The sequence below is a fragment of the Nuphar pumila genome, chromosome 6 (assembly GCF_984573655.1).
Source record: "Nuphar pumila chromosome 6, dmNupPumi1.hap1.1, whole genome shotgun sequence".
Classification (NCBI taxonomy): domain Eukaryota; kingdom Viridiplantae; phylum Streptophyta; class Magnoliopsida; order Nymphaeales; family Nymphaeaceae; genus Nuphar; species Nuphar pumila.
Genome location: NC_143254.1, coordinates 111,200,296 through 111,227,255, shown reverse-complemented (window position 1 = coordinate 111,227,255; position 26,960 = coordinate 111,200,296). Strand labels below are relative to the sequence as shown.

At 35.1% G+C, this 26,960-nt stretch overlaps 1 protein-coding gene across 3 annotated transcripts in view; it reads right to left on the bottom strand.

The window, feature by feature from the left end:
• LOC149835718 (TSL-kinase interacting protein 1-like) overlaps positions 1 to 26,960 on the bottom strand; it is a 48,917-nt gene that overhangs the window by 5,413 nt on the left and 16,544 nt on the right. For all 3 annotated transcript variants that reach the window (XM_090008703.1, XM_090008702.1, XM_090008704.1), the window contains 3 exons: positions 18,592 to 18,701; positions 17,013 to 17,097; positions 16,545 to 16,821 (listed from right to left, as the gene is read on the bottom strand). In XM_090008703.1, coding sequence (XP_089864829.1) covers positions 16,545 to 16,821; positions 17,013 to 17,097; positions 18,592 to 18,701 — 472 coding nt within the window. The remainder of the gene's footprint in view (positions 1 to 16,544; positions 16,822 to 17,012; positions 17,098 to 18,591; positions 18,702 to 26,960) is intronic.

The window sequence follows — 26,960 nt, the reverse complement described above, 5'->3', positions numbered from 1 at the left end:
CGGCAGATCTGTGGAGTAAGCTCTCTCAGACATACTCTCAGATATCAGAAGCCCAAGTTATGTACTTAAAAAATGAGTTTCAAAGTTTGAAGAAAGGCTCCATGACAGTTATGGAATACATAGGCCGTTTAAAGAGTATTACTGACCAATTGACTGTTATTGGAAGTGTTATTTCAGATAAAGATAAAGTACAACAACTCCTTAATGGATTGGGCCCTGATTTTGACATGTTTACCACAGCTTTGTCATGTCTTCCTCATTTGCCCAACTTTGATGACCTACAAGCGAAACTTCTCCAGCATGAAATGATTATGAAACAAAGGGCAGAAGGAAATGAATCAGCTCGTTCCCATTCGGTTTTGGCCATGGACACTTCTGTAGATTTTGGACGAGTGAATGAAGGGCATCAAGGAGGCAGAGGCAGAGGCAGAGACCGTTTTGGGCAGGGAGGACGTGATATCTTGCCTACACCTAATAATTTGAGTGGTTTTAATACAGGGAATCAGAGGAGAGTGCTCACTTGTTTCTTATGTAACAAAAGAGGACATGTAAAAGTTGATTGTTGGTTTAATCTGCAGAACAGAAAAAAAAATAAACAAAATTGAGAATAAGTCAGTTACTAATGTGGACACAAAAGCGTCATCTACAGATGTGCAACAACTTTTGTTATCAACATTGTCACAGATGACGATCAAACAAAATGGACAAGGCGAATGGTATGTTGATTCTAGTGCTGCCACCCATGTCACGGGTAATGCGGGCAAGTTATCTCACTTATTGCCTTATTTTGAAAAAGGTAGTATAGTTACGAGAGATGGAACTTATCACTCCATTAGTCATACCGGCAGTGCACATATTCCTATGTCAAAGTCCTCACTTCACTTGTTCAATGTCCTCCTTGCTCATAATATTAAAAAGAACATTGTCTCTGTAGCTAAACTTGTTAACGATATGAATTCTTCAGTCAAATTTACTCCCTCCTCTGTTTATGTTAAGGATCTAGGAACGAAGGAGACGTTCGCTAAGGGGGAGCGACGAGGAAACATGTACGTCTTCAAGGAAATTCTCTCAGTTCAAGTTCTCCAGTTGAAGTCGTCCAAGCATTCTACAGTGTTTTCGCCTTCAGAGTCTTTGTCTTTCTCTCCATTGAAAGTTTTTAATACATCTCATTGTAATAAGCCAGAGATCTGGCACAGTCGCTTGGGACATTGTAGTCGGGGTTTCGTTGAAAATCTTGTATCTGATGGTCTTCTTCGAGAGTCTAGTTTATGTTCCTTTTTAGAGAATAAAAAATGTTCATCTTGTGAACTCTGCAAAAGTCATGTTCTTCTGTTTCATATTATTAATAAAAGAGCTTCAAAGTCATTTGAGATTATTTGTTCCGATGTTTGGGGACCCGCACCTATTCCTTCTCTCTTTGGCAGTCGTTACTATGTTATCTTTATTGATTCTTATTCCCGCTATACTTGGATATATTTCTTGAAACATAAGCATGAAGTTTTTCAAATATTTCGGGAATTCCATTCGATGGTCAAAACAAAGTTTTCCTGTGATATTGTGCATTTACAATGTGATGGTGGAGGAGAGTATTCATCGAACGAGTTTATAGACTTTCTTCGAGATAAAGTAATAAGTCGACAGGTTTCTTGCCTCCATACACCTCAACAAAATGGGCTTGCAGAGAGGAAACACAGACATATTGTTGAAAGTGCGATGAGCATGTTACATGACAGCAATGTGCCCATTAGTCTCTGGACAGAAGTTTTTCACACATTTGTTCATGTCATAAATGGTCTTCCTATGGCACTTCTGGATCGGAAATCTCCTTATTATACTTTATTTGGGCAACATCCCTCTTATGATGAGCTGTGTGTTTTTTGTTGTGTATGTTATGTGCATATTGATTCATCTTTGCGAAATAAGTTTCAAGACAAGGCCGTTAAGTGCAGATTTGTTGGGTATGCGGATGAATACAAAGGCTATCGATGCTATGACCCTACTACAAAACGTATTAGGACGTCCAGGAATGTTGTTTTTGATGAGCAAAATTTTCAGATCAATGACTCCAAAGAGTTGCCATCTCGAGAAGTAGAATTATATGATCCATGGATGAGTGCAGATCTTTTTGCTAATACAGGAGAAACATGTCAGGTGAATTGTCCTTCCTTCGACTTGAGTAGGGAGTTGGATGACTCACAGATGCATGTTGAGCCACCTCGAGTTGAACGCTTCTCTGGACAGATATACACTAGAAGGGACAAAAATACAAGGCCGAGGGATGTGGAAATCATCTCTAATGATCCGGCTCAAAGGTTGTCACGCATCAGGCATCCTATTCAGCGATGGGTGAGTTATGAGACATTTTCTCTGGACTTTCAGTTGTTTATGTCTCAGCTAACAAAACAGGATGAACCCACTTGTTTTAATCAAGCTCTTCAATCTCGTCATTGGATTGAGGCTATGAATGAAGAAATGGAAGCACTTCATGAGTGCCAGACTTGGAAAATAGTACCTCGGCCAGAAGGAAAGAATGTAATTGGCTCAAAATGGGTTTATAAAACAAAATATAAGCCCGAAGAAAGTATTGACAGATATAAGGCGCGACTTGTTGCTCGGGGATTCACACAACAATATGGTGAAGATTACGATGAAACTTTTAGTTTGATAGTCAAAATGGGCACAATTCGTGTCATCATATCCTTAGCAGTCGACCGAGGATGGAGGCTTAGCCAGATGGATGTTAAAAATGCATTCTTGCATAGAATTTTAAAGGAGGAAGTATATATGGAGCAACCTCCTGGGTATGCCGAGAAGGATCCTACTGCCTGGGTGTGCAAACTAAGGAAATCTCTGTATGGGTTGAAACAGGCGTCACGTTCTTGGTTTGAAAGTTTTTCTATACAAATTCAAGGCTATGGTTTTAGAAGATGCTCTCTAGACCACTCGCTCTTTATTTATCAGAAGACAGACATCGTTACACTTCTTATATATGTTGATGACATTGTGATCACTGGCAGTTCAGATAATCATGTGCAAAACGTGAAGCGGTTTTTAATGAAAACTTTCAAGATAAAAGATTTAGGAGAGTTGAGGTACTTCCTTGGTGTGGAAGTTGACAGACAAAAGGCACATTAACACTCATGCAACAGAAATACACTCTTGATCTTCTGGAACGAGCCGGGATGATGAATTGCAAACCAGTCAACACTCCGAGTGTATTACATCAAAGGTTGAGTTCTGAAGATGGCCACCTTTGTGTCAACCCTACAACGTATAGAAGCCTTGTAGGGATGTTGCAGTATTTGACTTTTACCAGACCTGATATAGTTTATACTGTCAATCAGGTATCCCAGTTTATGCATGCTCCAACGGAAGGTTATATGAAAGTTGTGAAGCACATTCTACGCTATTTAAAAGGAACTATAGGAGACGACCTTGTTTATCGCAAGAACGATAACCTACATAAAAGACATGAACTCATCACTTATACAGACGCAGACTGGGTAGGGGATCCAGATGAGAGACGATCTCTCTCTGGATATTGTGTATATATTGGACACAATTTAGTGTCTTGGAGCAGTAGAAAACAAAAGGTAGTGGCACGATCGAGTACAGAGGTTGAATACAGGTCTATGGTTGCAGGCACGGCAGAAGTTACATAGATTAGACCAGAGTTACTGGAAGCTTCTTAGATATGTAGGAAGCTCGCTTCCCGGAAACTCGCTTCGGAAACACGATACTCCTCGCTTCCGAAACTTGATGAGAACCTCGATTCCCCCACACGCTTCTCCTATGCTTTCCACAAGCTTCATTTATTCTTATTATATGTTCTCTTACTCAACTTTTCATGTTTTTTGTGTTTTCTCTAACTCTTCTCACTCACTTCCACGTGCTTTCGCTAAATTGGTGGTAATCATTTTTAGATTTTGTTAAAAATTTAATTCTTACACTAAAAAATCATGAAATTTAGTATTAGTTACTTTTATTTTAGTTTTTATTTTTGTTTTATTTTGATTCTCATTCAATTCTTCTATTTCTTTTTTTTTATTCCTCGCTTCCCGCTTCCTATATATTTTAAAATGCATCGCTTCTCGCTTCCGCTTCTCGTATCGTTTTCCGCTTCTGCTTCCTAGTTTGGCAACCTTGGATTAGACACTTATTGAGTGATCTTGGGGAGACAATTATTCGATCATTTCTTCTGTGCGACAATCAAAGCGCAATAAACATTGCGTGTAACCCTATTCAGCATAGCACAACGAAGCATATTGAGATTGATCAACATTTTATACGGCAGAAAGTTGAGATGAAAGAGACAGAGCTACGTCATGTTCGAACAGAAGATCAAGTGGCAGACTTGTTTACCAAAGGGTTAACAGCGCGTCAATTTTGGCTATTGAAAGGCAAGTTGTACATGCCCCAAAACCATGTACAACTTGAGGGAGGGTGTTAAAATAGAGCATGTGTATGGATCTGGATCTGGATCCAGATCCATACGCACGTCAATCCTTTTTACTATGCAGTTGATGTCTTTTTCATTAATGGCATTTTTGTAATATGATTGTTGTGGTCTCATATTTTAGTCTCCACTGTAAAGTCGTTTTGATATAACGAGATTAGGGCTTGGTGGTGGGTCACGTTCAGCTGCCCCAGCCATTGTGCATCTCCCTCTCTCTCCATTTTCTCTGTTTCGTGTGCAGGATAAGTTGTGGAATAAACTCCTCTCGATTTCTCTGAGAGACATGGATGTGAATGGTGTGGTAAAGGCGGTGTTTGAAACCAATCCACGCTAGGGTAGTGAAAGTGCATTGGTGTTGACATAAGGTCATACTTGAGAAACCCTAAAATGGTGTCTAGAGGTGAAGTATATGTGTAACCCTAGAATCCATACTAGGCTAGTAAAGGGCATTACTGTTGGAATCTTAAAAGGATTAGATAGTAAGGTCGTGGATACCCCTAAAGAAAAGTCAATCAAAGCTAGTGGAGAGGCATCAAAGTTAAATTCAATTGAAAAACTATGAGGCATGGTCCCAGTAAATCAAGATATTGATTGGCACTAGAAGGAAACTCAGGTACATTACGGAAGTATGAAGAAACCTGAGGAAGGTGATACCTGAAAAACCTTTGGTTTCACATCTTAAATATTCCAACTACTTCAATTGGGAGCATGAAAACTACCTTATCATGGCATGGTTTTCTAATATATGAAGCCATTAATTGGCGAAACCTTCATGGTTGTGAGACTGCCAAAGAAGTGTGGGTAGATTACTCGAAGAAAACAAATGTGGTGAAGTGTGACATCATCGATAAAAAGAGTAGACGTAAGCAAGGTGTGCCATTCCTAAGTGAATACTACAATGAACTACGAAAGTTGTGGAAGGAACTAAGTTGCCATGAAAGAGTAAAATGCTCACATTGTGTGAAGATGCAATGAGAAGGATAGAGAGAAAAAAAAAGGTTGAGTTTTTGTATGTCCTTGATAGTTAATACGAACATGTGAAGTTGAATATCATAGGGGAGAGATCAATAACCACCCATTGGGACTGTGTATATCCACTGACAAAGAGAAGGGGATCAAAAAAATAAGATGACTACTAATGAACCAAGCATAAAGCAATCCTCCTTTCTTGGAGATCATACTTCTCCTAACATTTAAAGTTTAAATTGAGACAGGCAAGGGGAGTGGTGACATGAGCACAAGGGGACGTGGTAGGAATCATTCAAACATAGATGAGAAAGACAAATTGAGATGCACTCACAGCAGGAAGGGTAGACATAGTAGAAACTAGTGTTTGGATCTAATGGTGAGACCAACATTCCAACGCAAGCAAAGGAAAAAGAATTGGAGCAAAAAGATGAGAGTTGTAAATCGACTTAAGGACCCTCCACCTTCGACTTCGACTATCTCATATCATGCATGACGAGATATCGATGCTTCTACACAACTTGCTTCTAGTAGACAGGCAATAGACTATGATGAAACAAACCACATGACTAGTATGAGATTGTTAATTACTTATTATGATGCATCTTATCCTATCAAGGACCTGAAATTGACTGATGCGTCTCCATTTCCAATTCTTGAGAAATGAACTATTTACGCCCATTGTCTCCCTTTTATTATGCACTTCATACCCCATTCCTGTCAAACTTCTATTAGCAAAAAATGTCAAATTGGTTAGTGACATTTTATCATTCTTATTGTTTTTTTAAAACTTGAAGATGGCAGAGTTTTTGGTCGTGAACATGAGGAGAATGGGATATACAGTTTGAAGATACCTCAAGGATTGATATCTAGTGGCGGTCATGTCATGTGTCATCTTAGTCAAAGTCCGTTTTGTTTTTGCACTTGAGAGTGGAATACTTGCCTCTTCCAAAGTTGCAAATTTTGTACCCAAATGTAGTTAAGTAGGTTGACGCCAAAGATTCCACCCCCAAAAACCATATTTTGACTGCGCCTCAACTATATCAACCGTACTTGAACTGTTAGATAATCATAGTCGATGATAACATCACTGTTCCCATCTCTATTCCAGAACCGTACATGAGACCTCAGCTTCATACGGCTCCTCAATGGTCACGAATAAATCTAAGGTATGCTTTGGTATTACATCGGCATACCATAGGAAAAAATAAAGATGGATCAAAATGCTCGTAAGTGAACTAGACCAGTGGGATTCTGTCCGCGATAAGATAATAACAAATAAAAAAGGACGCTTCTGAATCCATCTCACCCTTTATCCTTTTTGTTCAGTTTTTTGTTCAGTAATAACTCGATCTTTCAATAAGCATGGTCATGTCATAAAATGTGATACCTGTTAGAAAGCCAACCAACATAGAACCTCTTTCTATATGAATCAGTCTAGGAGTACCTCTCCTTTTGAACCAGTTAACTCAAATGTATGAGGCCCTACCTCTTTAGTATCCAACCTCGGAAATAAATATTTTTTCTTTTGTTGATGGTTTCTTAAAAATACCTACAGTTTATATGTTAAAGTCTAAAGATGAAGTGTGTTCTTTCCTGTCTATCACAAAATGGTTGAAAATCAAATATCAGACATTTTTTAAGATATTGTGATCTGATAATGGGACAAAATATACATCAAGGAAAGTTCAAAACTATCTACAAGAACATGGCATTGAATGTCAAACCACCTATCCTAATATTTCCCAGAAGAATGGGATGACAGAAAGGAAAAATAGACGTCTCCTAGAAGTAACTGGGGCCCTGATGTTTGAAATGAATGTGTCTAGGGGATACTAGTCAAAGGGTGTACTAATTACAACTTATATCATAAAAAAAGTGTCTAAGGGATACTAATTACAGCTTATACCATAAAAAATGTGTCTAGGGGATACTGTCAAAGGGTGTACTAATTACAGCTTATCTCATGAACTGCATGCCCTCAACCAACTTGAATGGGAGATCTCCCTTTAGTATATTAAAATTGTTGTGTCTACGGGATACTAGTCAAAGGGTGTACACTTGTCTCACAAATCACATGCCCTCAAACAACTTGAATGGGAGATCACCCTTTAGTATATTAAAACCTTAATGAACCCTTTTTTCATCTTGCACCTCTGATCTTCAAGTGTGTCTGCGACTATGCTACATGCATACACCCTCTATATATAGGGATAACCTTGAGCCTAGAGACAAGTACAGCTTCATTGAATATTCCTCAACCCAAAAAGGTGTTAAAATATAGTGTATATATTTTTATGCCTAACTGATATACATATATTTATACAATATATGTATATCAAGGGTATTTTGGTCATTTAATAGCATGTAATATAATACAGTCCAATAGGGACTGTAGAGTCTTTTTTTGTTTTTTTTTATTTTTTGTTTTTTTATGTCAGTCAAAATGCCTGTTGGAGAGGTAGCCCCCCAACAGTCATAAATATGACCGTTGGAGGCAGTTCAACGACTATTGGACTGCCTCATTTTCAAATGTATGTGAGGCACTGTAAATAGAGCTTCACCCCTCTGTGTAATATGTGATTTTCTAAGCATATTGGCTATATACAAAAATTTGTTTTTTACATTGTGCTCTTGTGGAAATTGTGCCATTGTGCTCTTGTGGAATTCGTGCTTTTGTATATCTCTTTTATGAGATTATTATCGGTCCATTAGAGACCATATTATATTTGTGCACTTATATAGCCCTTCATTGGCATTGGCATTGTGCACATGTATTTCATTATATGGTATCAGGGCTTAGGGCTCTTAAAGTGTTAAGTTATCTAGGGATTGCTCCCTTTGTGGTGGTGCCTATGTCACATGGGTGCAAGTACGGGTGCGGAGCAATTTCAAAAATTTTGGACACTGGGACACGGCTATATATATATATATATATGATTGTAAATTTTAAAGCAATAAGTTGACCGGTCAAAGTTGACAAAATATATATATAACAATAATAACAATAAATAAATATATATATATAACAATCAGAAATGGACAAAAATAGACTCGATCAAAGTTGACCGAGTCTAAAATTAATTTTAATAAATGGACAAAAATAGACTCGGTCAAAGTTGACCGAGTCCAAAATGTGGACGGACTCAGCCCCAGTGCATTGACCGAGTCCGACACTTCGTTGACCGTGTCGGGTACGGGAAACGCGGGTGCGTCAACCTTTTAGCCGAATCCGTGTGACTTAGGGTGGTGCTCTTCAATTTTTAGTCTTCATACACAAGCCTTCTTCATTATGGGAGAAAGAGATTTCACCTCCATCATCTCCTACAAGCTCAACGAAAATAACTATTTGATGTGAGCTACCGCAATGTAAAATCACATCAAAGGTAAAAAGCTTTGGGGGTTTGTTAGTAGAACCACTAATGAACCTCAACTTAAATTAACAAGAATAGAAGGAGATCAAGTCAAAAATCTATCCGAAAAAGAAAAAGAGAAAGATTTGTAAGAATACCAAAACAAGTTAGAGGATTGGGAAGCTAGCAATGCTCAAATTCTCTCATGGTTCATGAATACCATGGAGTTCAAAATTGTCACTGACATCATCAAATTTAAAAGGGCGTGTGAATCATGGATTTTCCTAAAGAGCACCTTCATCCAAAAAGATATGGCTAAGCTATATTATCTTCAAAACAAAGTACGTAATACCAAGCAAAGAGATAAAAGTGTAAGACTTTTATTTATTTTATCTCATAAACTAGCCATGTTAAAACCAAAATGGAAAGGTTCGGCTATTGAGATGAGAAAATCACAAGTAGAAAGAGAAAATCTTTTCTCTTTTCTTTATGGTCTCCGATCGAAATTTGAGCAAGTTAGGTTCTCCTTGCTTCATAGAACTTTGACTCCTTCTAAAAGTGAGTCTCTTGCTCAAATTTGCCAAGAATAAACAAGACTTGGAATGCACAAGTCTAATGATGAGATTCTTGCCGTATCAAGACCCGAAAATTTGTAAAAACTTACAAGCCACCTCACTTTGAAAGAAAATTCAATGGAGAACATAATGAGGAAGGATACAAAAGAAGATACACGAGTAAAATTATTTGTCATCATTGTAAAGAACCTGGGTATATAAGACCGGATTGTCCCAAGCTCAAAAAGGTGTCCGTCATAAGTGAAGAACTTCAAGAATCGAAGAAAAGGAGCAACTTTAATGATTTAACAATTGCCTAAATAGCAGAGGTCATCTCACAAATTCTAAAAGACACTCATTCTACCTCCGGTACCGCCTCTTCTTCTCCTTCGGGTAAGTCTTCTTGGATTTTGGATTCGGGAGCCTCTTTTCACATGACTTATAATGAGTCTCTATTATCCGATTGCACTAATTCATATTTTTCATGTGTCAACCGTCGATGGTGTTTCTTTGAAAGTTAAAAGTATAGGAAACCTCAATAATATTTCAAAAAAAAATTTGTTCCAAATGTGAGGGTTATTCCAAAATTAGATTTAAATTTTTTTTCAGTATCTCAAATTTTCGATTATGGGTATAAAGTATTCTTCTCATCTAAGGCTTGTTAGGTGCAGGAACTCCAGTTAGGGAGGCTGATTGGGCAAGGCAATAGAAGAAGAAATCTTTATTATATGGATTCCTTATGTTTACCTAAAAACTCTTTTCTAATCATATCAAAGAAATTAATTTAGATCTTTGGCATAAAAGATTAGGACACCCAAGTATATCCAAATTATCTCAGTTTTCATTTTTAGAAAAAATTTGTAAAGATAAAGAATTTGCATGTGAAGATTGTATACTTGAAAAAATGCAAATGGTGCCTTTTAGATCTAGAACTTCCTTGACTAATGAAATCATTGAATTAGTGCATTCGGACGTATAAGGTCTCACTCCCGTTATGTAAAAAGGTGGTTATTCATATTATGTTACATTCATAGATGATTTGAGTAGACATACTTGGATCTACTTAAAATCAAATCTGAAGTTTTTTCGTATTTTAAAATTTTTTATAATCTTGTTAAAAATCAATTTAAAACAAACGTTAAAATCTTTCGCTCCGACTCAGGGAGAGAGTTTCTTTTAAATGAATTTCAATCCTATCTAAAAACTCATGGTATTTTACACCAAAGATTGTCCCAAGACCCCTAACAAAATGGTATTTCCAAAATAAAGCATCGTAATATTATTGAAACTATTAGAACCCTACTCATTTCAAAAGAAATTCAAAAAAAAAATTGGGCCGAAGCCGCTCTCACCATGGTATATCTGATAAATAAAATACATTTTCAAACTTTGGAAAACAAATCTCCAATTGAAAAACTCTTTAAAATCTCTCTCGATTTGAAAAGACTAAGGGTCTCTCTCGATTTGAAAAGACTAAGGGTCTTCGAATGTAAATGCTTTGTGCTTCTTTAAAAATATAGCAAACTCTCTCCTAAAGCTATAAAATGTGTTTTCCCTTGATATGCCGAAAATCAAAAAGGCTATCGATGCTATGATCCAAAAAATGATAAATTTTATCTCTAGAAATGTAACATTTCTTGAAAATGAAAATGGATTTGATCTTGAAAAACCTAAGGAAGAATCCAAGTATGCCTTCTTGTTTGATTTATTACCTAAATCAAATAATGAAATTATTGAAAATGATGATATTGATAATTTTGAGTAAAATAATAGACCAAGTGAAAAAAGAGAACCAACTCATAACCTCTTACAATACTTTAGACGAGATAAGGGAGAGCATCCATGTGTTTTTGAAAAGTATAGTCAACAAACAAATGTTGAAGAGTCGAGTGTTAGAAGATCTGAACGGATATATAGGCCTCCAAATAAGTTTTGTCTCATATGAATCCTTCTCTCCAAACTATAGGACATGCCTTCTAGCAATTCATTCATATCATGAATCATCTAACTATAAAGAAGCTAAAAACATAAAAGAATGGGTAGAAGCTATGAAATATAATTAGATGCATTACACAAGACCCATACTTGGGCAGTCCAACCTCTTCCTAAAGTAAATAAGACAATAGGATGTAGATGGATATTTAAAATCAAAACAAAGAGTTACGGGTCCCTAGAAAGATATAAAGAAATATTAGTTGCAAAAGGATATTCACATGAATATGGAATAGATTATGAGGAAACATTAGTCCTAGTAGTAGTAGCATCCATTAGAAAATTGTCTATATATCAGTTAGATGCTAAGAATGTTTTCTTAAATAGAAATTTAAATGAAGAAGTTTACATGGATCCTCTCCCTAGTCTGACTATTGAAAATGGAATGATTCTTCATCTACAAAAAGCTTTATATGGGCTTAAACAAGCTCATAAAGCATGGTATGATTGGTTTAGTGAAATTGTGTTGAATCTTGGATTTAAAATCCTGTTATACTGGCACTGCTTTTTTTGTAAGATCTACAGGTACTCTGCGTATCATTCTGCTTTTGTATGTTGATGATATGATCATCACTGGGAATAATCAGAAGAAAATTGAAGAAATTAAGATTATGCTTAAAAAATCTTTTGATTTACATTGGTTTTTTGAGATACTTTTTAGGAATTGAAGTAGTGTACTCACCAAAAGGATACATTTTGTCTCAAATAAAGTTTGCAGCCTATATCGCATGGGTGCGGATGAGGGTGCGGGTGCGACACGGGTGCGGCGCAATTTTAAAAATTTTGGACACGGGGACTCGGCAATATATATAGATATTTTTTTTAATATATATATATATATATAATAATATATTCAGTGTGTGCATATATGTGGATATTGTCCTCTAAAGTTTGGCACCAGCATGAGTGTTTTTACAAACTTTGCAAATTGTACTTTTGGCCTTGCAGGGACTTATGTTTGAGACTCATGCTATATATATATATATATATATATATATATATATATATATATATATATATATATATATATATATATATATATATATATATATATATTAAAATATATAAAAAGATCATTTTTTTTGTTTTTTGCCCTAAAAATAGACATTTTTGGACTCAGTCAATGTTGACCGAGTCCAAAACAAGGACGGACTCGGTCTCGACTTGTTGACCAAGTCCGACTAGGCGTTGACCGAGTCCAAGCCGTGTCTGAAGCCGCACCCATGTCGAGGCGTGTCAACTCGGGTGCGGTGCCTCCCTAGCCGAGTCCGTGTGACATAGTTTGCAGCTGATGTTGTTGCGTGTTCGGGAATCACTGACACAAAATATGTTGATACTTCTGAAATGATAAATGCTAAAATGAGAGTTGAAGACGGAATTTTATTAGGTGATCAAACTCCTTATAGGCAACTTATTGGATCATTAATGTACTTATCTATTATCAGGCTACTGCAAGTCAGTTTCAATATGTGCCTACATTAATTCACATGAGTGTCGTGTTAAGAATAGTTTGATACATCAATAAAATTATATCTAAAGGGCTATTCTTATCATCTTCTCATCTATAAATCTTATTGCTTATAATGATTCTGACTTGAGAAGAGATCACAATAATCGTCACTCAATTAAAGGTTTTTGTGTGTTTATAAGTGAGTCCCTCATTTCTTGGAGAAGCAAAAAACAACAGAAAGTGTCTTTATCTTCCACTAAAGCTGAATATAGAGTGATGGCTACAACAACAACCGAGGTCGTGTGGATGAGATCATTACTTTCAGATATGGGTGTTGATGATTAAAAACCTTCAAAATTATGTTGTGATAACAAAAGTGCTATATATATAGCCAACAATCACACATTTCATGAACGAACGAAATATATTGAGATGGATTGCCACTATGTTCGAGAAGAGTAGATGATTACTTTACCATATGTTCAGTCCGAGTTTTAGATTGCGGACTTCTTCACTAAAGTTCTTCCTCTACCAAGACTTTTGTATCTTCTTAGCAAACTTTTGGTGATCTCACCATAAGTTTGAGAGAGAATGTTAAAATACAGTGTATATATTTTTAGACCTAACTGATATACGTATATTTATACAATATACATATATCGAGGGTATTTTGGTCATTTAATAGCATGTAATATAATCCAGACCAATAGGGACTGTAGAGTCTTTTTTTGTTTTTTATTTTATTTTTGTTTTTTGATGTTAGTCAAAATAACTGTTGGAGAGTCGTTGGACTGCCTCTTTCAAATGTATGTGAGGCTTTATAAAGCCTCACCTAAGTCACACGAACTCGGCTAAAAGGTCGACGCACCCGCGTCGACATGCCCTGACACGGGTGCGGACACGGGGCGGACACAGGTGCGGCTTCGGACACGGGGCGAACACGGTGAACTAAGTGTCGGACTCGGTCAACGCACCGGGGCCGAGTCCATCCACATTTTGGACTCGGTCAACTTTGAGTCTATTTTTGTCCATTTATTTTGGTAAGTTTGTGTTGTTACTTCAATAGAATTACTTTTTATTTTTGCTTTAAATTTTACAATCTTATTATTGTTATATATATATTTTTTAAATATATATATAGCCGTGTCGTTGTGTCCAAAAATTTTGAAATTGCTCCGCACCCGTACACGTACCTGCACCCATGTGACATAGAGCCTCACCCCTCTATAATATATGTGATTTTCTAAGCATATTGGCTATATACAAAAATCTGTTTTTTACATTGTGCTCTTGTGGAATTTGTGCCATTGTGCTCTTGTGGAATTCGTGCTTTCGTATATCTCTTTTATGAGATTGTTATTGGTCCATTAGAGACCGTATTATATTTGTGCACTTGTGTAGCCCTTCATTGGCACTGTGATTGTGCACATCTTGTTTCATTACAAAAGGATATAGATGTTATGATCCTACTACCAAGAAAGGATTTATCTCAATCGATGTCACATCCTTTCAAAATGAGCAATATTATAGTACCCAAGAAGGAGGTGAAGGAAAGCAATTTAATGGGACAAGAAGCAATCCTCTTGTACCTTGTTTGCCAAGAGTGCCTCTTGAGAGTTCATTTCCTAATAATACCAACCCTGGATCTAAAGTTAGTAAGACATTGTAGTGTGAGAGAGGTATCCTTATGTCCTCGGTGGAAGAGAGGTTTCACATAAAATCTTTTGCAAGAAATATATTTGTTATTTTGATATATATTTTCCTATTTTATGTATGTACATTGCGTGTGGTCACTTTGGAGTGGCATATTTGTACTTATTGTTTATTTGTTCAGTTTCCTTGTACTGATCCCTATTAAGGCTTCTTATGTTAACAAAAGTTCCATGTGTTGCCCCACGTATAAGAGGTGAATTTGGACCAAGAGTTGTCTTTCATCAAGGTGATTAGTTGGGACATGAAACGGTGTAATCGGAATTGAGAAAAAAATGCCCAAATGGTGTCTTCATTACCAAGGGGGGATAACATAAACTAAGAGACACAAAGGTCAATAGGAAAGCATAAAGGAGGTATAACTCATCAAAACGTAATGCATCTTAATTAATAACACTTTCGTGCTAATAGACCCTTCTTGGTCCAAATACGAACCACCAATTAAGGTTAGTGTATGATACAGGGGTGGCCATCGAACCGAGCACCTAATGGCCTGTTGAGTATTTAGCTTGATTTGAGTCAAAATCGGACCACATTTTGAGGACCCAGCCACAAACATGTTGGGTCGGGCCCAACCCAATAGAATATCATGTTAGAAAAAAGGAGAAAGAAAAAGGTAAATGTTGGAGGGCTCCAGCTAGCTTGAAATGATAATAAGATGATGTGCCATGACAAAAAAGAGGTAAGATCTCTCTCTCTCTCTCTCTCTCTCTCTCTCTCTCTCTCTCTCTCTCTCTCTCTCTCTCTCTCTCTCTGTACCAACAGGCCCGGTCAACCTAACCTAGGTCTATCGAGCGGGTATCGGACATGAGTAAGGGCTCGACGTCAATAAGACTCAACCCCAACCCAACAAGACAAGAGTCAGGTCGGGCTTTCGGCAGCCACGAGCCTTGTCAGGCCCTAACGATTGCTTGTCGAGCCAGGCCAGGTCGACCCGATATCACCCATACACGATACCCAGCCAAATATCTTAATGACCATTTATCAATGTTTCATGACTATTTAATCCTTATTTGGGGTACACAATGACCATGCATATGAATTGCTCAGCTGGAGAACAATTCGAACTAAGATGAAATAGTAGGATAAAAATGAACAGAAGGAAAAACCAATGTAGTGAAAAAGGTGAATAGTGTTTCGGGTCTGGATCCTGTACCAGACCCGAATTCACTATTCACCTGCCCAGACTCGAACTCATTCCTGTGTAAGTGTATATGCTTGTTTTATATTTGTATCCGGGTTCGGATATTACACCAAACCCGACCCGGCCCACTGTGTATACTTAAGTATATTAATACCAACATTAGGTCACGATTTCTTAAGGGAAATCGTGACAGCCGCAGTCGATATTTTGCATTCCCCTTCTCGTCTCTCTCTCTCTCTCCCTTTTTCTGTTTTCTCTCTCTCTTAATGCAGGTACAGATGAAAATCTAACATGGTATCAGAGCGTGGATCCAATCTAGAGGCAAAAAGAAGGTTCTGGCTTGTGACAAAGATCAGACATTTTGAGGTTTTCGCTTCTCTTCCTCTTTCTGTTCTCCTTCGTCTCCTCTTTTTCTGCCTGTTCCTTTTTCTGAAACTCCCTGTGTACTCACACCTCACGTGAGTTCTCCCTTTGTGAATCTGTGATTCACGTGAACCCTATTCACGTGAATCCAGATCGTGGATGGACAGCAGCATTTCACGTGAACTGGTTCACGTGAGGCATCAAGTTTCTCCCAGGCATCAAGTTCTTCTCACTTAAATTATTGAAGTTCAAGGGCTTCTTGATCGCTGCACATTATTACTTAAGAAATATGTTTAGGTCTGCTACTTATTTAACTGCCTAGCAGGTCAATTGCCAAGATGTGAATCCACATACGACTGAAATGAAGGATCAATCCAGTTGCTTACCTTTAAAATGTACGCAAGTAAATAAAACCACAACAAAGATTGTCAGATGTGCCAAACTATGCAGTTGTCAGGTAAAGCAAAATCAACACTTTATAAAGATAATGCAGATTCTTTTTATCTTAATGTTGCCATGGACAAAAAAACTAGAATACTCATGATGATTATAATACCTCCTGCTCTTCTTCGTTGTCGAGCTGTTTTTACAGTGGGAATTTTATCTTTGCTGCCGCTAGTGCTTGTCATCAAGTTACGTTTCAGTGAGTTTGCCCTTGCAGTTCCTGTTTTTTGAGCACTATGGCTCTCCAGGGTCACAACTTTCTGTCCACGGGGTTCATTTCCAGATGCCTTACTTGGAACTGGAAGTGTAACCAATGGTGCAGGAGAAACGTGCTCACCTTGAGAAGCTTTCCTTTTTGTCTTCTTCCGGTCCTTCAGAAGTTGGTGTTCCTTCATTTTTTAGAGCAAAAGAAAACAAGTTATCAAAACAATTGTAGGAAAATATCCAACACAAAAAAAGTGTAGAAAAGCCAAACCAGCCATTGCAGTTACAAAGACAACCACCTAGGCTTCAGATGAAGCTCTAAAGCAAAATAATGAATAATTTTGTGGAGAAAGAAGCATGTGAATCCGAAACTAACCAGTGCAGTAACAAACGTCTTGAACCGTCTTGGCTTCAAATGAAGCTTTGAAGCAGAACAACTATGTTTCTCAAGTAAAGACCACCTATTGAAAGAGAAATATATGCTCAATTAGAGGCCATCCATGTTCAAGGTTCCAACCAACTTGGCAGTCATTATATAAGACACTGTATATAAGTGATATAACACTAAAAATGGATCAAACTAAACATAATTGAAAGACTATACGGTTGTAAAGAGTGCACTTGCATAAATAGTTTTAACTTTTAAGCACAATAACTGGCTCCATTACGTCGCCTCCATCAACTTCAAGAACTAGACAAAGCTCTAATGCTTAGTAAGGAGCAATGTAGCGAGACATCCATGAAATGTTCAAGATTACAGCCCAAAATATTTTAATCAGTTTAGTTCATGGTGTTCAAAGTTTAGAGTTAGATTTTAGAACAAAAATAGAATATTAGACTATCAGATGCAATCTTTATGTGTCATGAACTATGCATTTTAGATCAACTTGAATATTAATTTAACATTGTTAAGACTTAAGATGGTGTTGTAATTATGTAGAACTTTTTCAATTTTTTATTCTTTTGAATTTATGTCATGCAAGATTAAAACTTTTATGATATTCTACGATATGTAATCTTCATTTATAATAGTCTTATTTGACTATTTATATATTGAATATATATTTGTCATTAATTTTAGCAATTTATTTGTTTCTACTTTTTTGTCTCAACTAGGCCAATTAGTCCTGCCTAGGTGCCAGCTAGGACTTTTGGAGGCCTGAAACCTAGACACCAACTAGCAGTTTTAACTGCATAGGTTACAGGGAGCAGCAAGAAACAACACAGTTGCAGGACTTGGCATTTAAGCAGAACACAAGTATATGGATTCTGCAATAGCTAAAATTTCTAGGTTAAAGCAACTATTCACAACTATTGGTTAGCCAATATTTTGGTCCGTCTTGTATTGTGACAACAAGGGTCATTTGAATATTTACCAAGTCATTTCATAATAAGACAAACTACATAAAGCTGGATAAGCATTTTGTTCTAGAGAAGGTTGAGAATCAAGAATTCCAAACCAGATTTATGTTTGAAGAGCATCAAATGGCTGACCTATTCACCAATGCATTAGCTATTGAAAGTCCACGCCATTTATGGTTCAAAGCCACATACAGATTCAGGAAGCATGTTAGACCTGACATTAATGTTAGACTTGGAACAGAATGTGTATTTTTGTACCCTATTTCACACACACACACACAAACTCCACACCCAAAAAAAATCATCTGATTTCTCCCCCATTGTTGCCCCCCCACCCCCCGCTTTCTTTCTTCAATGATACTACTAAATATTACACAAAGATGCATTGACAATATTATTATAAAACTCATATATGTGCATGCATGCATTCAAAGATCTTGACATAACAATCATGGAAGCTTCACTAAGGAAAACCTGCATGTGTAATTACACGGTGTACATATGTTATGAGCTCACTAGCAATAACCAATGCAATCTTTCAATAGCATATTCAAGAACCTCCAAAATAATTGATTAACAATTCTTCAATTTACCATCGAAGCATTGCAGCATTAGCATCTTTTGAATTTTTGGCATCGAGAGTAAATGCAGGGCCCAAAAGCTTGTTTATCCGTTTAATGAGACGATAATAATAGTGTCTAACCTGCATATCCAACATGAAAGAGGAAAATAACCACATGTCCCTTAATAGGAACCAAAGAAGCAAGAAAAACTAATGTCCCACAAAAGCAGCTTTATGATCAGATAACAAAGATCATACTTATATAAAAGCAAGGGTTTCAAATTATAATTGCTTGATTCGAAGGTAGTCAACTGCATCTAATTTCAATAGCAAGAATGTAAAAAAGCTTTTATCTTTGTTACTGATCAATATTTCTGTGGCTGCAAATGATTGAAGTCTTTTCTCATTGCTATTGAATTTGGTAGCTGAAGATGTTGGTTTGACATAACATTTGAAATTTCAAACCACAGATCTACAAATTTCAGTGAAGCTAGCTGCACAACAATCAAATGAGTGGACAATCTATTCACTTGAATATGGACCTCTTTGCACAAAATTAGCTATTTGATTATCCAACCAAACAATTGTATGGTACTAATCCAACTTCAGTGGGCATCATCATGACTTTCTTGCATTAGAAAACCAATACCCTTTGTAGTGGCATGACTCTGTGTGTGTGTGTGTGTGTATATATATATATATATATATTATTTATAATAATGTAATAGGTAAATACCCTCTAGGGGTATTTTCATCATTTTACTCATCTAATAGGAACTGTTCATTAGGAACAGTTTTTTCTCTTTTTATTTATTTTTTCTTTTTTGTAATTTGCCCTTTTAAGCAAGGGCTCTATGGTCTTTTGACCATAGAGTCGTTGGAGGCTCTCCAACCGTCATAAATATGACCGTTAGGAGCTCCCAATGACTCTATTGGGAGCTCCTATTTGGTCTCTCTCTCCTTTGTAATGTGTATATAAAGGGGCTTTGTTCCCCCTCAATTGTTAATGCTTCTCTTAAGCATTTATGCTAAATGAAGATGAATACCTTTTACATTTTGTGTTTTTCTATTTAGTTTCTTAATGTTTTATATGCACTTAGTGTTTGTCTTGTTGGCTATTGTTTTGGCCTATAGTGGACGTGTGCTTGTGCATAATGTGATTGCGAACTTGTAAGCCCTTAATGGCACTGGTTTGTGCCTATGTACTTTTGTGATCATAATCTTATAAAGTCCCTAGTGGCATTGTTTTTGTATTTTTCGCTATTTCATTACATGGTATCAAAGCCAAAAAAAAAATCTTGGCATTTTGCCTCTTTTCGGTCTTGGGATTCTTTGGTTCGAGTTCGTGCTTCGTGAAGGATTTATGATCGTTGTGTGGCTTGGATTCAAGGGAAGTATAGACCTAGTATGTATCTTATATCTTTAAATATTTTTTGTGTTATCTATTTTATACATTATGCATGAGAAAACACTTATTTTCTTTATCATTCAAATATATATATATATTTGTTATTATTATTAAAACAAAAAAAAATATCTTTAAATGGTTTTTTAATCATCGTTAGACTTGTTTTTTATTAAATATATTATAAGACGTGTTTGTTTATTTTTGAGAAATTAGATATATGTATGTTTTGAAATCACGTTTGAATCTTAATTTTTCAAAACTTGCTTTATTTGATATATATGTATATAATCGTGTAGGCTTGAGCATGTATTGTTGGCATTTAGATGTTTTATTTGAATAAGTCATGATTATAAATGTCAAATCATGTTCGTATTGTTGAACTTGGTTTTGTTTTTTTTGATAAATTGTTATATATTTTAAAATAATTTGAGATATTTCAAAATAATGAAGTGTGTATTTCACAAGTATAATTTTATGAAATTTTGCTTGAACTTGTGTTTAATATTTCTCTTTACTCTTGGTGTATTAAAAGTAGCATATGAAGTGTTAAAAATTATGAACTAGCTTATAAAATAATTTTTATTTATATCGATCCTTATGCACTTATGATTGCCTTACATGATGAATAAGATTGTTTGTTCGTGCGTAAGGTATTGAACATAATTTCTTATGGGAAGTCATTCACTTTAATAAATGTCTTTTATGGGTCTTTTGTGGGACAATAGTTATGCTATTAGGTGTTTATATTGTTGATTATTTTTGTCGTACATATGATTATGTTATTAGTCTCATGGCATTATTTTATATGCTTTGCATTTGATTTAAATATTATGTTGCATACTTAGTTTTAATAAAATATTAAGTTGAGAATCATGAAAAAATTATTTATGTTTTTATGGGAGTTATATATGTTTCTCTTATGGTTCACTTTAGTTGTACTTGTGTATGCACTTAGTTTTTTATATGGTTCTTTGAGAATCTCTATATATGTTTTGGTCCTCTTTAATAGCATTGATTGTCTCATAGTAGACTTATAATCTAGATTAAGTTATCTCTCTATATAGCTTGCTTATATTAACAATGCTTATGATTGCATGTGCATATTATTGCACTATATTCAGTCCAAGTTTTTCATCTACCATTATTGGATTTGATTTGAAACTTTGTTTTTTCAAATCAGTTCTTATAATTTAACTCACGTGTTTGAAAAATGATTTTTGTGAGTATTTATTGCCTTCTTATGGCATTTGCCATCACAGAATTTTATATGATGCATCATTTCTCTTGGCCTTGTTATTTTTTATTCAAAGATGTTGTTGTGGTGGGTTGTGTGCACCTCATTTTATGTCAATTTAGATTATCAACTTATGGTTTAGCTCTAACTAACAGTTGTTTGATCTCTGAATCCGAGTGTGTTGTATCACTCGTTTGTTGTATGGTCATTGTTATTATGGATTATGGATGCTTTTTATATGTGACGGCTATCTATTTTTTAAACAATAGTGTTTTGAAAAATGGTTAAAATTGATCTTTTTATTGATAACATTAGTGTGTTTTCATTACAGCTCTCTTATCTTTTGTGTTTCCTCCAGTGTTGTGAAAAGCGTTGAGGTGTAGCGAGGTGCTCCACCAAAAACCGAGGCGAGGTGTAAGCCTCGAGGTGTAAAGCGTAAGCCTAAAAAATATTTTGAAAACTTTAAAAAATTATAAAAAAAAAAATATCTAAAAATACAAATAAATGAAGAAATACTTTATTGATGAAATAACAACCAATAAGAAATAGAAAATCTCAAATAAGTACTAAAAAATATGAGATTAACATATAAAAGTAACTAAAAACTGATTACATAACTGGAAAATATATGAGATTAACCAACAAAAATTAAAATATACTAAGAAACTGATTGCATAACTGAAATAACTGGAAAATATATGAGATTAACCTACAAAAGTTAAAATATATGAGATTATTCTAAAAAATGAGATTAACATATAAAAGTAAGTTACTTTTATATGTTACTTTAAGTAACATATAAAAACTGATTACATAACTCGAAAATACATGAGATTACATAACTGAAATAACTGAAAAATATATGAGATTAACCTACAAAAGTTAAAATATATGAGATTATTCTAAAAAATATGAAATTAACATATAAAAGTAAGTTACTTTTATATGTTACTTTAAGTGACATATAAAAACTGATTACATAATTGGAAAATACATGAGATTAACCAACAAAAGTTAAAATATACTAATAAACTGATTACATAACTGAAATAACTGGAAAATATATGAGATTAACCTACAAAAATCTTGTTGAATGTGTCTTAGAAATCTTTAAAAAAAAAATAATTTGCGCCTCACGCCTAAGGCTTGCACCTTAAGACACAGAGGGTCGCGCCTCAAGGCGAGGCGCGCCTTTTGCGCCTCAAGGCACATTTTTCCTAACACTGGTTTTCTCCTATTATGCCTCTTATCTATGTGTCATTATATGCAGACAAGAGATGTGTGTGTTTTGGCCCATTGTTGGCATTGTGATTATATTCTTGATCTAGTTGCTGATACACTCAATTTTTTAGTATCATTATATATAGACAAAAGATTTTTATTCACACCTTCGTGTATGATTTTAGCTCATTGTTGGCATTATACTCTTGATCTAGTCGTTGATACACTTAATTTTCTAGTGCCATTATATGTAGACGAGAGATGTTTATTCACACCTTCGTGTGTGATTTTAGCCCATCGTTGGCATTTTGCTCTTGTTTTAGTCGCTGATACACTTGATGTTTGAGGTTTGGAGGCCTAGTGAGGTGATTGCCTGTGGTGGTCAAACTATTGTTGAAATTTGCAAAATATCACTTCTTGATATTTGTGAGAATCTAAATCTTTTCATATTTTTCGCAAATTAGTGTTGATTTGCAAATATCACTCTCTTTGTTATGTGAATTTTTTTTAAATCTTTCCTTGAAATTTTTAATCTTTTACTACTTATTTTTTCTTATACGGAACATGTTTATGGATAAAAAATTTAAGTACTTTTTGCATATGTTTAATAAAATCTTATTCTTTATATTGTGATCCTTCTTGTGCATGCCCCTTTATGGGTGTTGAGAGTGTTCCTTACGAAAACACTTGTATGTTGTCTACTTGATATTGGTGGACACTTTTGTTAGTAATGTATATCACACCGTAAGTTTGAGGGGGAGTCTTAAAATGTACATATATATATATATATATATATATATATATATATATATATATATATATATTGTCATACATATATATTTGTTCCATACAACAACAACAACAACTACTACGCCTTCATCCCAAAACAATTGGGGTCAGCGATATGAACCAAAAAAGAAATTCATATTGGGTCTTCCACATGAATCCTTTTCCTCCAATCATTTTTATCCAATGCCATGTCCTCGGTGAGGTTCAAAGCATTCATATCCTTTCCTATCATCTCCATCCAAGTCTTCCTAGGCCTACCCCGACCTCTTTTAACTAATATATTTTCCCATTTCTCCAACCTTCTAACCGGAGCATCATTAGGCCTTCGCCGAATATGTCCAAACCACCGTAAACGATTCTCTCGCATCTTATTTTCAATGGGATATATATTTGTTCCATATTGTACACACACACACACACACACACACATATATATATATATATATATATATATATATATATATATATATGTGTGTGTATATATATTATTTATGATAATGTAATAGGTAAATATCCTCTAGGGTATTTTCATCATTTTACTCATCTAATTGTTCATTAGGAAAAAAATATTTCTTTTTTGTAATTTGCCCTTTTAAGCAAGAGCTCTATGGCCATTTGACCATAGAGTCATCGGAGGTTCTCCAAGAGTCATATTAGGAGCTCCTATTTGGTATCTCTCCCTTGTAATGTGTATATAAATGGGCTTTGTTCCCCCTCAATTGTTAATGCTTCTCTTAAGCATTTATGCTCAATAAAGATAAATATTTTTAATATTTTGTGTTCTTCTATTTAGTTCCTTAATGTTTTATATGCATTTAGTGCTTGTGTTGTTGCCCCTTGTTGGCTATTATTTTGTCCTATAGCAGACTTGTGTTTGTGCACAATGTGATTGCGATTTTGTAAGCCCTTAATGGCATTGGTTTGTGCCTATGCACTTTTGTGATTGTAATCATATAAAGCCCCTAGTGGCATTGTTTTTGTATTTTACACTATTTCATTACAATGACATACTTCAATGTCCACTTTGTTCATTGATATGGCACAAAAGATGGGTGAAAACAAAGGAAATGTTGAAATGATGAACTAGGTTGTGGCGGAAAGAAGTAGCTTTATTTGACATCAAAAAATAACAATAACAAACCTAATATGTCATCAAAGAAAGAGATGGGATGACTTGGAAAAAGAAAAGAACCATTTGAGAGTCGAAAAAGAAAAGTCAAAGTTTCCTATTCTAGGGTAATGACATATATAAATTAAGTATGATACTAGGGAAATTTTGCAAATTCAGGTTGCACAACACTATTGTACAATTTAAAATTTAAAATTTCAATCTCAAAGTCACTAGAAAGTCAACTAGAAGCTCCTACCAGCAAGTTGTGTTTGTGCCCAATATTTGGCTACCAACAGTTTGGGACAGTTCAGCTTTTATTACATTCAGCATTCAAAATTTTTCTGTAAATCTAGCTCTCGGATCTCCTTTTGGGACTGGAACATATTTTCTTACAATTTGTTAATTTGGGCTAAAATTACAAGAGTCTTAATGGCTTTAACTAAAGCGTCTTTAAATTAAATCATCCAATAAAGATTGATGAACCTTATCATATCTTTTTTAGATTTTTATGGATTTCATTCGACCTTATAGATATGATCGGAATGGATTGTTTAGTTGAACATGGGTTTTACATTATGGGACTGTGACATGCATGCAGGTTTTTCAAGAGCTTCAAAAATCAACAGCAATAATACACCAAAACTTTATGGTTAAAAAAACATATTTTTGTCAAAGATACATGATCCATATTGTGAAACCTGGCAAACAGATCATGCTGAAAAAAACTTTGGGATCAGATTGAGTTGGCACTGCTGCAGCTATGACTTCCAATTAGACAGCATGGATCAGTCAATTCTGCAAAACATTTACTACACACACACGCACATATATATATATATATATGAGAAGGAGGATGGTCCTACCCTTTTTTCGTTAGGTCCCATTAGGACCTTCTGAAAATCATAGCTTTAAGTATTGTTTGATTGATCTGTACCATTTGATGTGTTTATCATTGTTTAAATAGGGAGCATGTATTTGATTAAGATTTTTTATGCTCAGATGTGTATTTTAAAGAGGTAAAAAAAGTCAATGATTGATATTATACTAAAATTTGATGATAAAATACTTACATTTTTACATCAAATCAATTTGAAATAAAGCATGTTTCCTATGTCACATGGGTGCGGGTGCGGGTGCGACACGGGTGCGGCGCAATTCCAAAAAATTTGGACACGGGGACTCGGCTATATATATATATATATATATATATATATATATATATGTTAAAAAATATATATTATAAATATATATATTTTAAATATTATAATTATATATATAACAATAAATTAACACATAAAGATTGTAAATTTTAAAGCAAAAAAAAAGCAATTCTTAACAACACAAACTTACCAAAATATAACACATAAAGAAGCTTGTGAGTGTGATAAACAACAAAACTTATCATAAATCTGCCTCATCGTCTGAATTAGAAGGAAGAACAGGATCGAGGTAGTCCATGTTGAGAGTATGTAAATTATGTTCTCCCTCCAAGTCAAAATCTTCTGGATTTACATCCCAATTCTTGGATGGTCCACAACTGCATCAAAAAATCACTATATTAGTATCTAACTTAAAACTTTGAATACAAATATGAAATATTTAAATACAAACTTTGAATACAAAGAAAAAAAAGTACCTATACTCTTCTTTGGTGCGGCGAGAAATTAATCGTAGATTTGAGTGAACATATACCAAATCCTCTGCTCTTTTACTAGTGAGTTTGTTTCTTTTAATGTTGTGAATTTGAGCATATGTACTCCAATTTCTTTCACAACAAGATGATGTAGCAGGTTGGGATAACAACTTCATTGCAAGACGTTGCAGATTTGGTGTCTCTGATCCATATGTTGCCCACCAATTAAGGGGATCTTCCTCGTCCCTTGCCACAAGTGCTGCTAAAGAATCAAATCTTCCAGTAGAAAACTTGTCAAACTCACTATTTACAACCTTAAACATGTGAGGATCATTAAAAACTCTTCCCAAATATATCATTCTATTTCTTGATATCTCAGGATCTTCATTTGGAGAAACACGACCAACACCTGTTGTCAACCATTTTTTTGCATAGTATTTTGGATTGAGAGAGTGTGCCATGCAATGCAAAGGTGTATTGCTTTTATCCCATTAAAATTCTGAATCATCAAGTGCAATATCTTTCTTCTCATGTTTAAAAATGATACTTTGAACTTTTTCAATCATATTGTCCCACATTTCATAAATTCTATGAAGCATGGGTACATCTCTGTCAACTTCTCTCAGCATTTCCCAAATAGGCTCTGTAAATTCAACAAAATATGTAATTTTATCCCACCAAAAATCATCACAGATGCATTTTTTGATAGCTTGAGCTTTGACATCATCTTCAGTACGATAAAAATCCCAATCTTGATCAGCCACCATCATCATCAATGCATTCTTAAGTTGCTTAATTCTTTTTATCATAACAATTAGAGAAGCAAAACGAGTTTCAGCAACTTTCAGTAACTTGAGATCAAAATGCCTATTAAATATAGAAAGGGCATGATGATGGTTTACAACAAAATTTCTAATATTTCGAACATCATGCTCTATTTCCTCAATCCATAAGCACATTTCATGTGCATGTGCATCATCTTTTGATGGATTGCATATACTCTT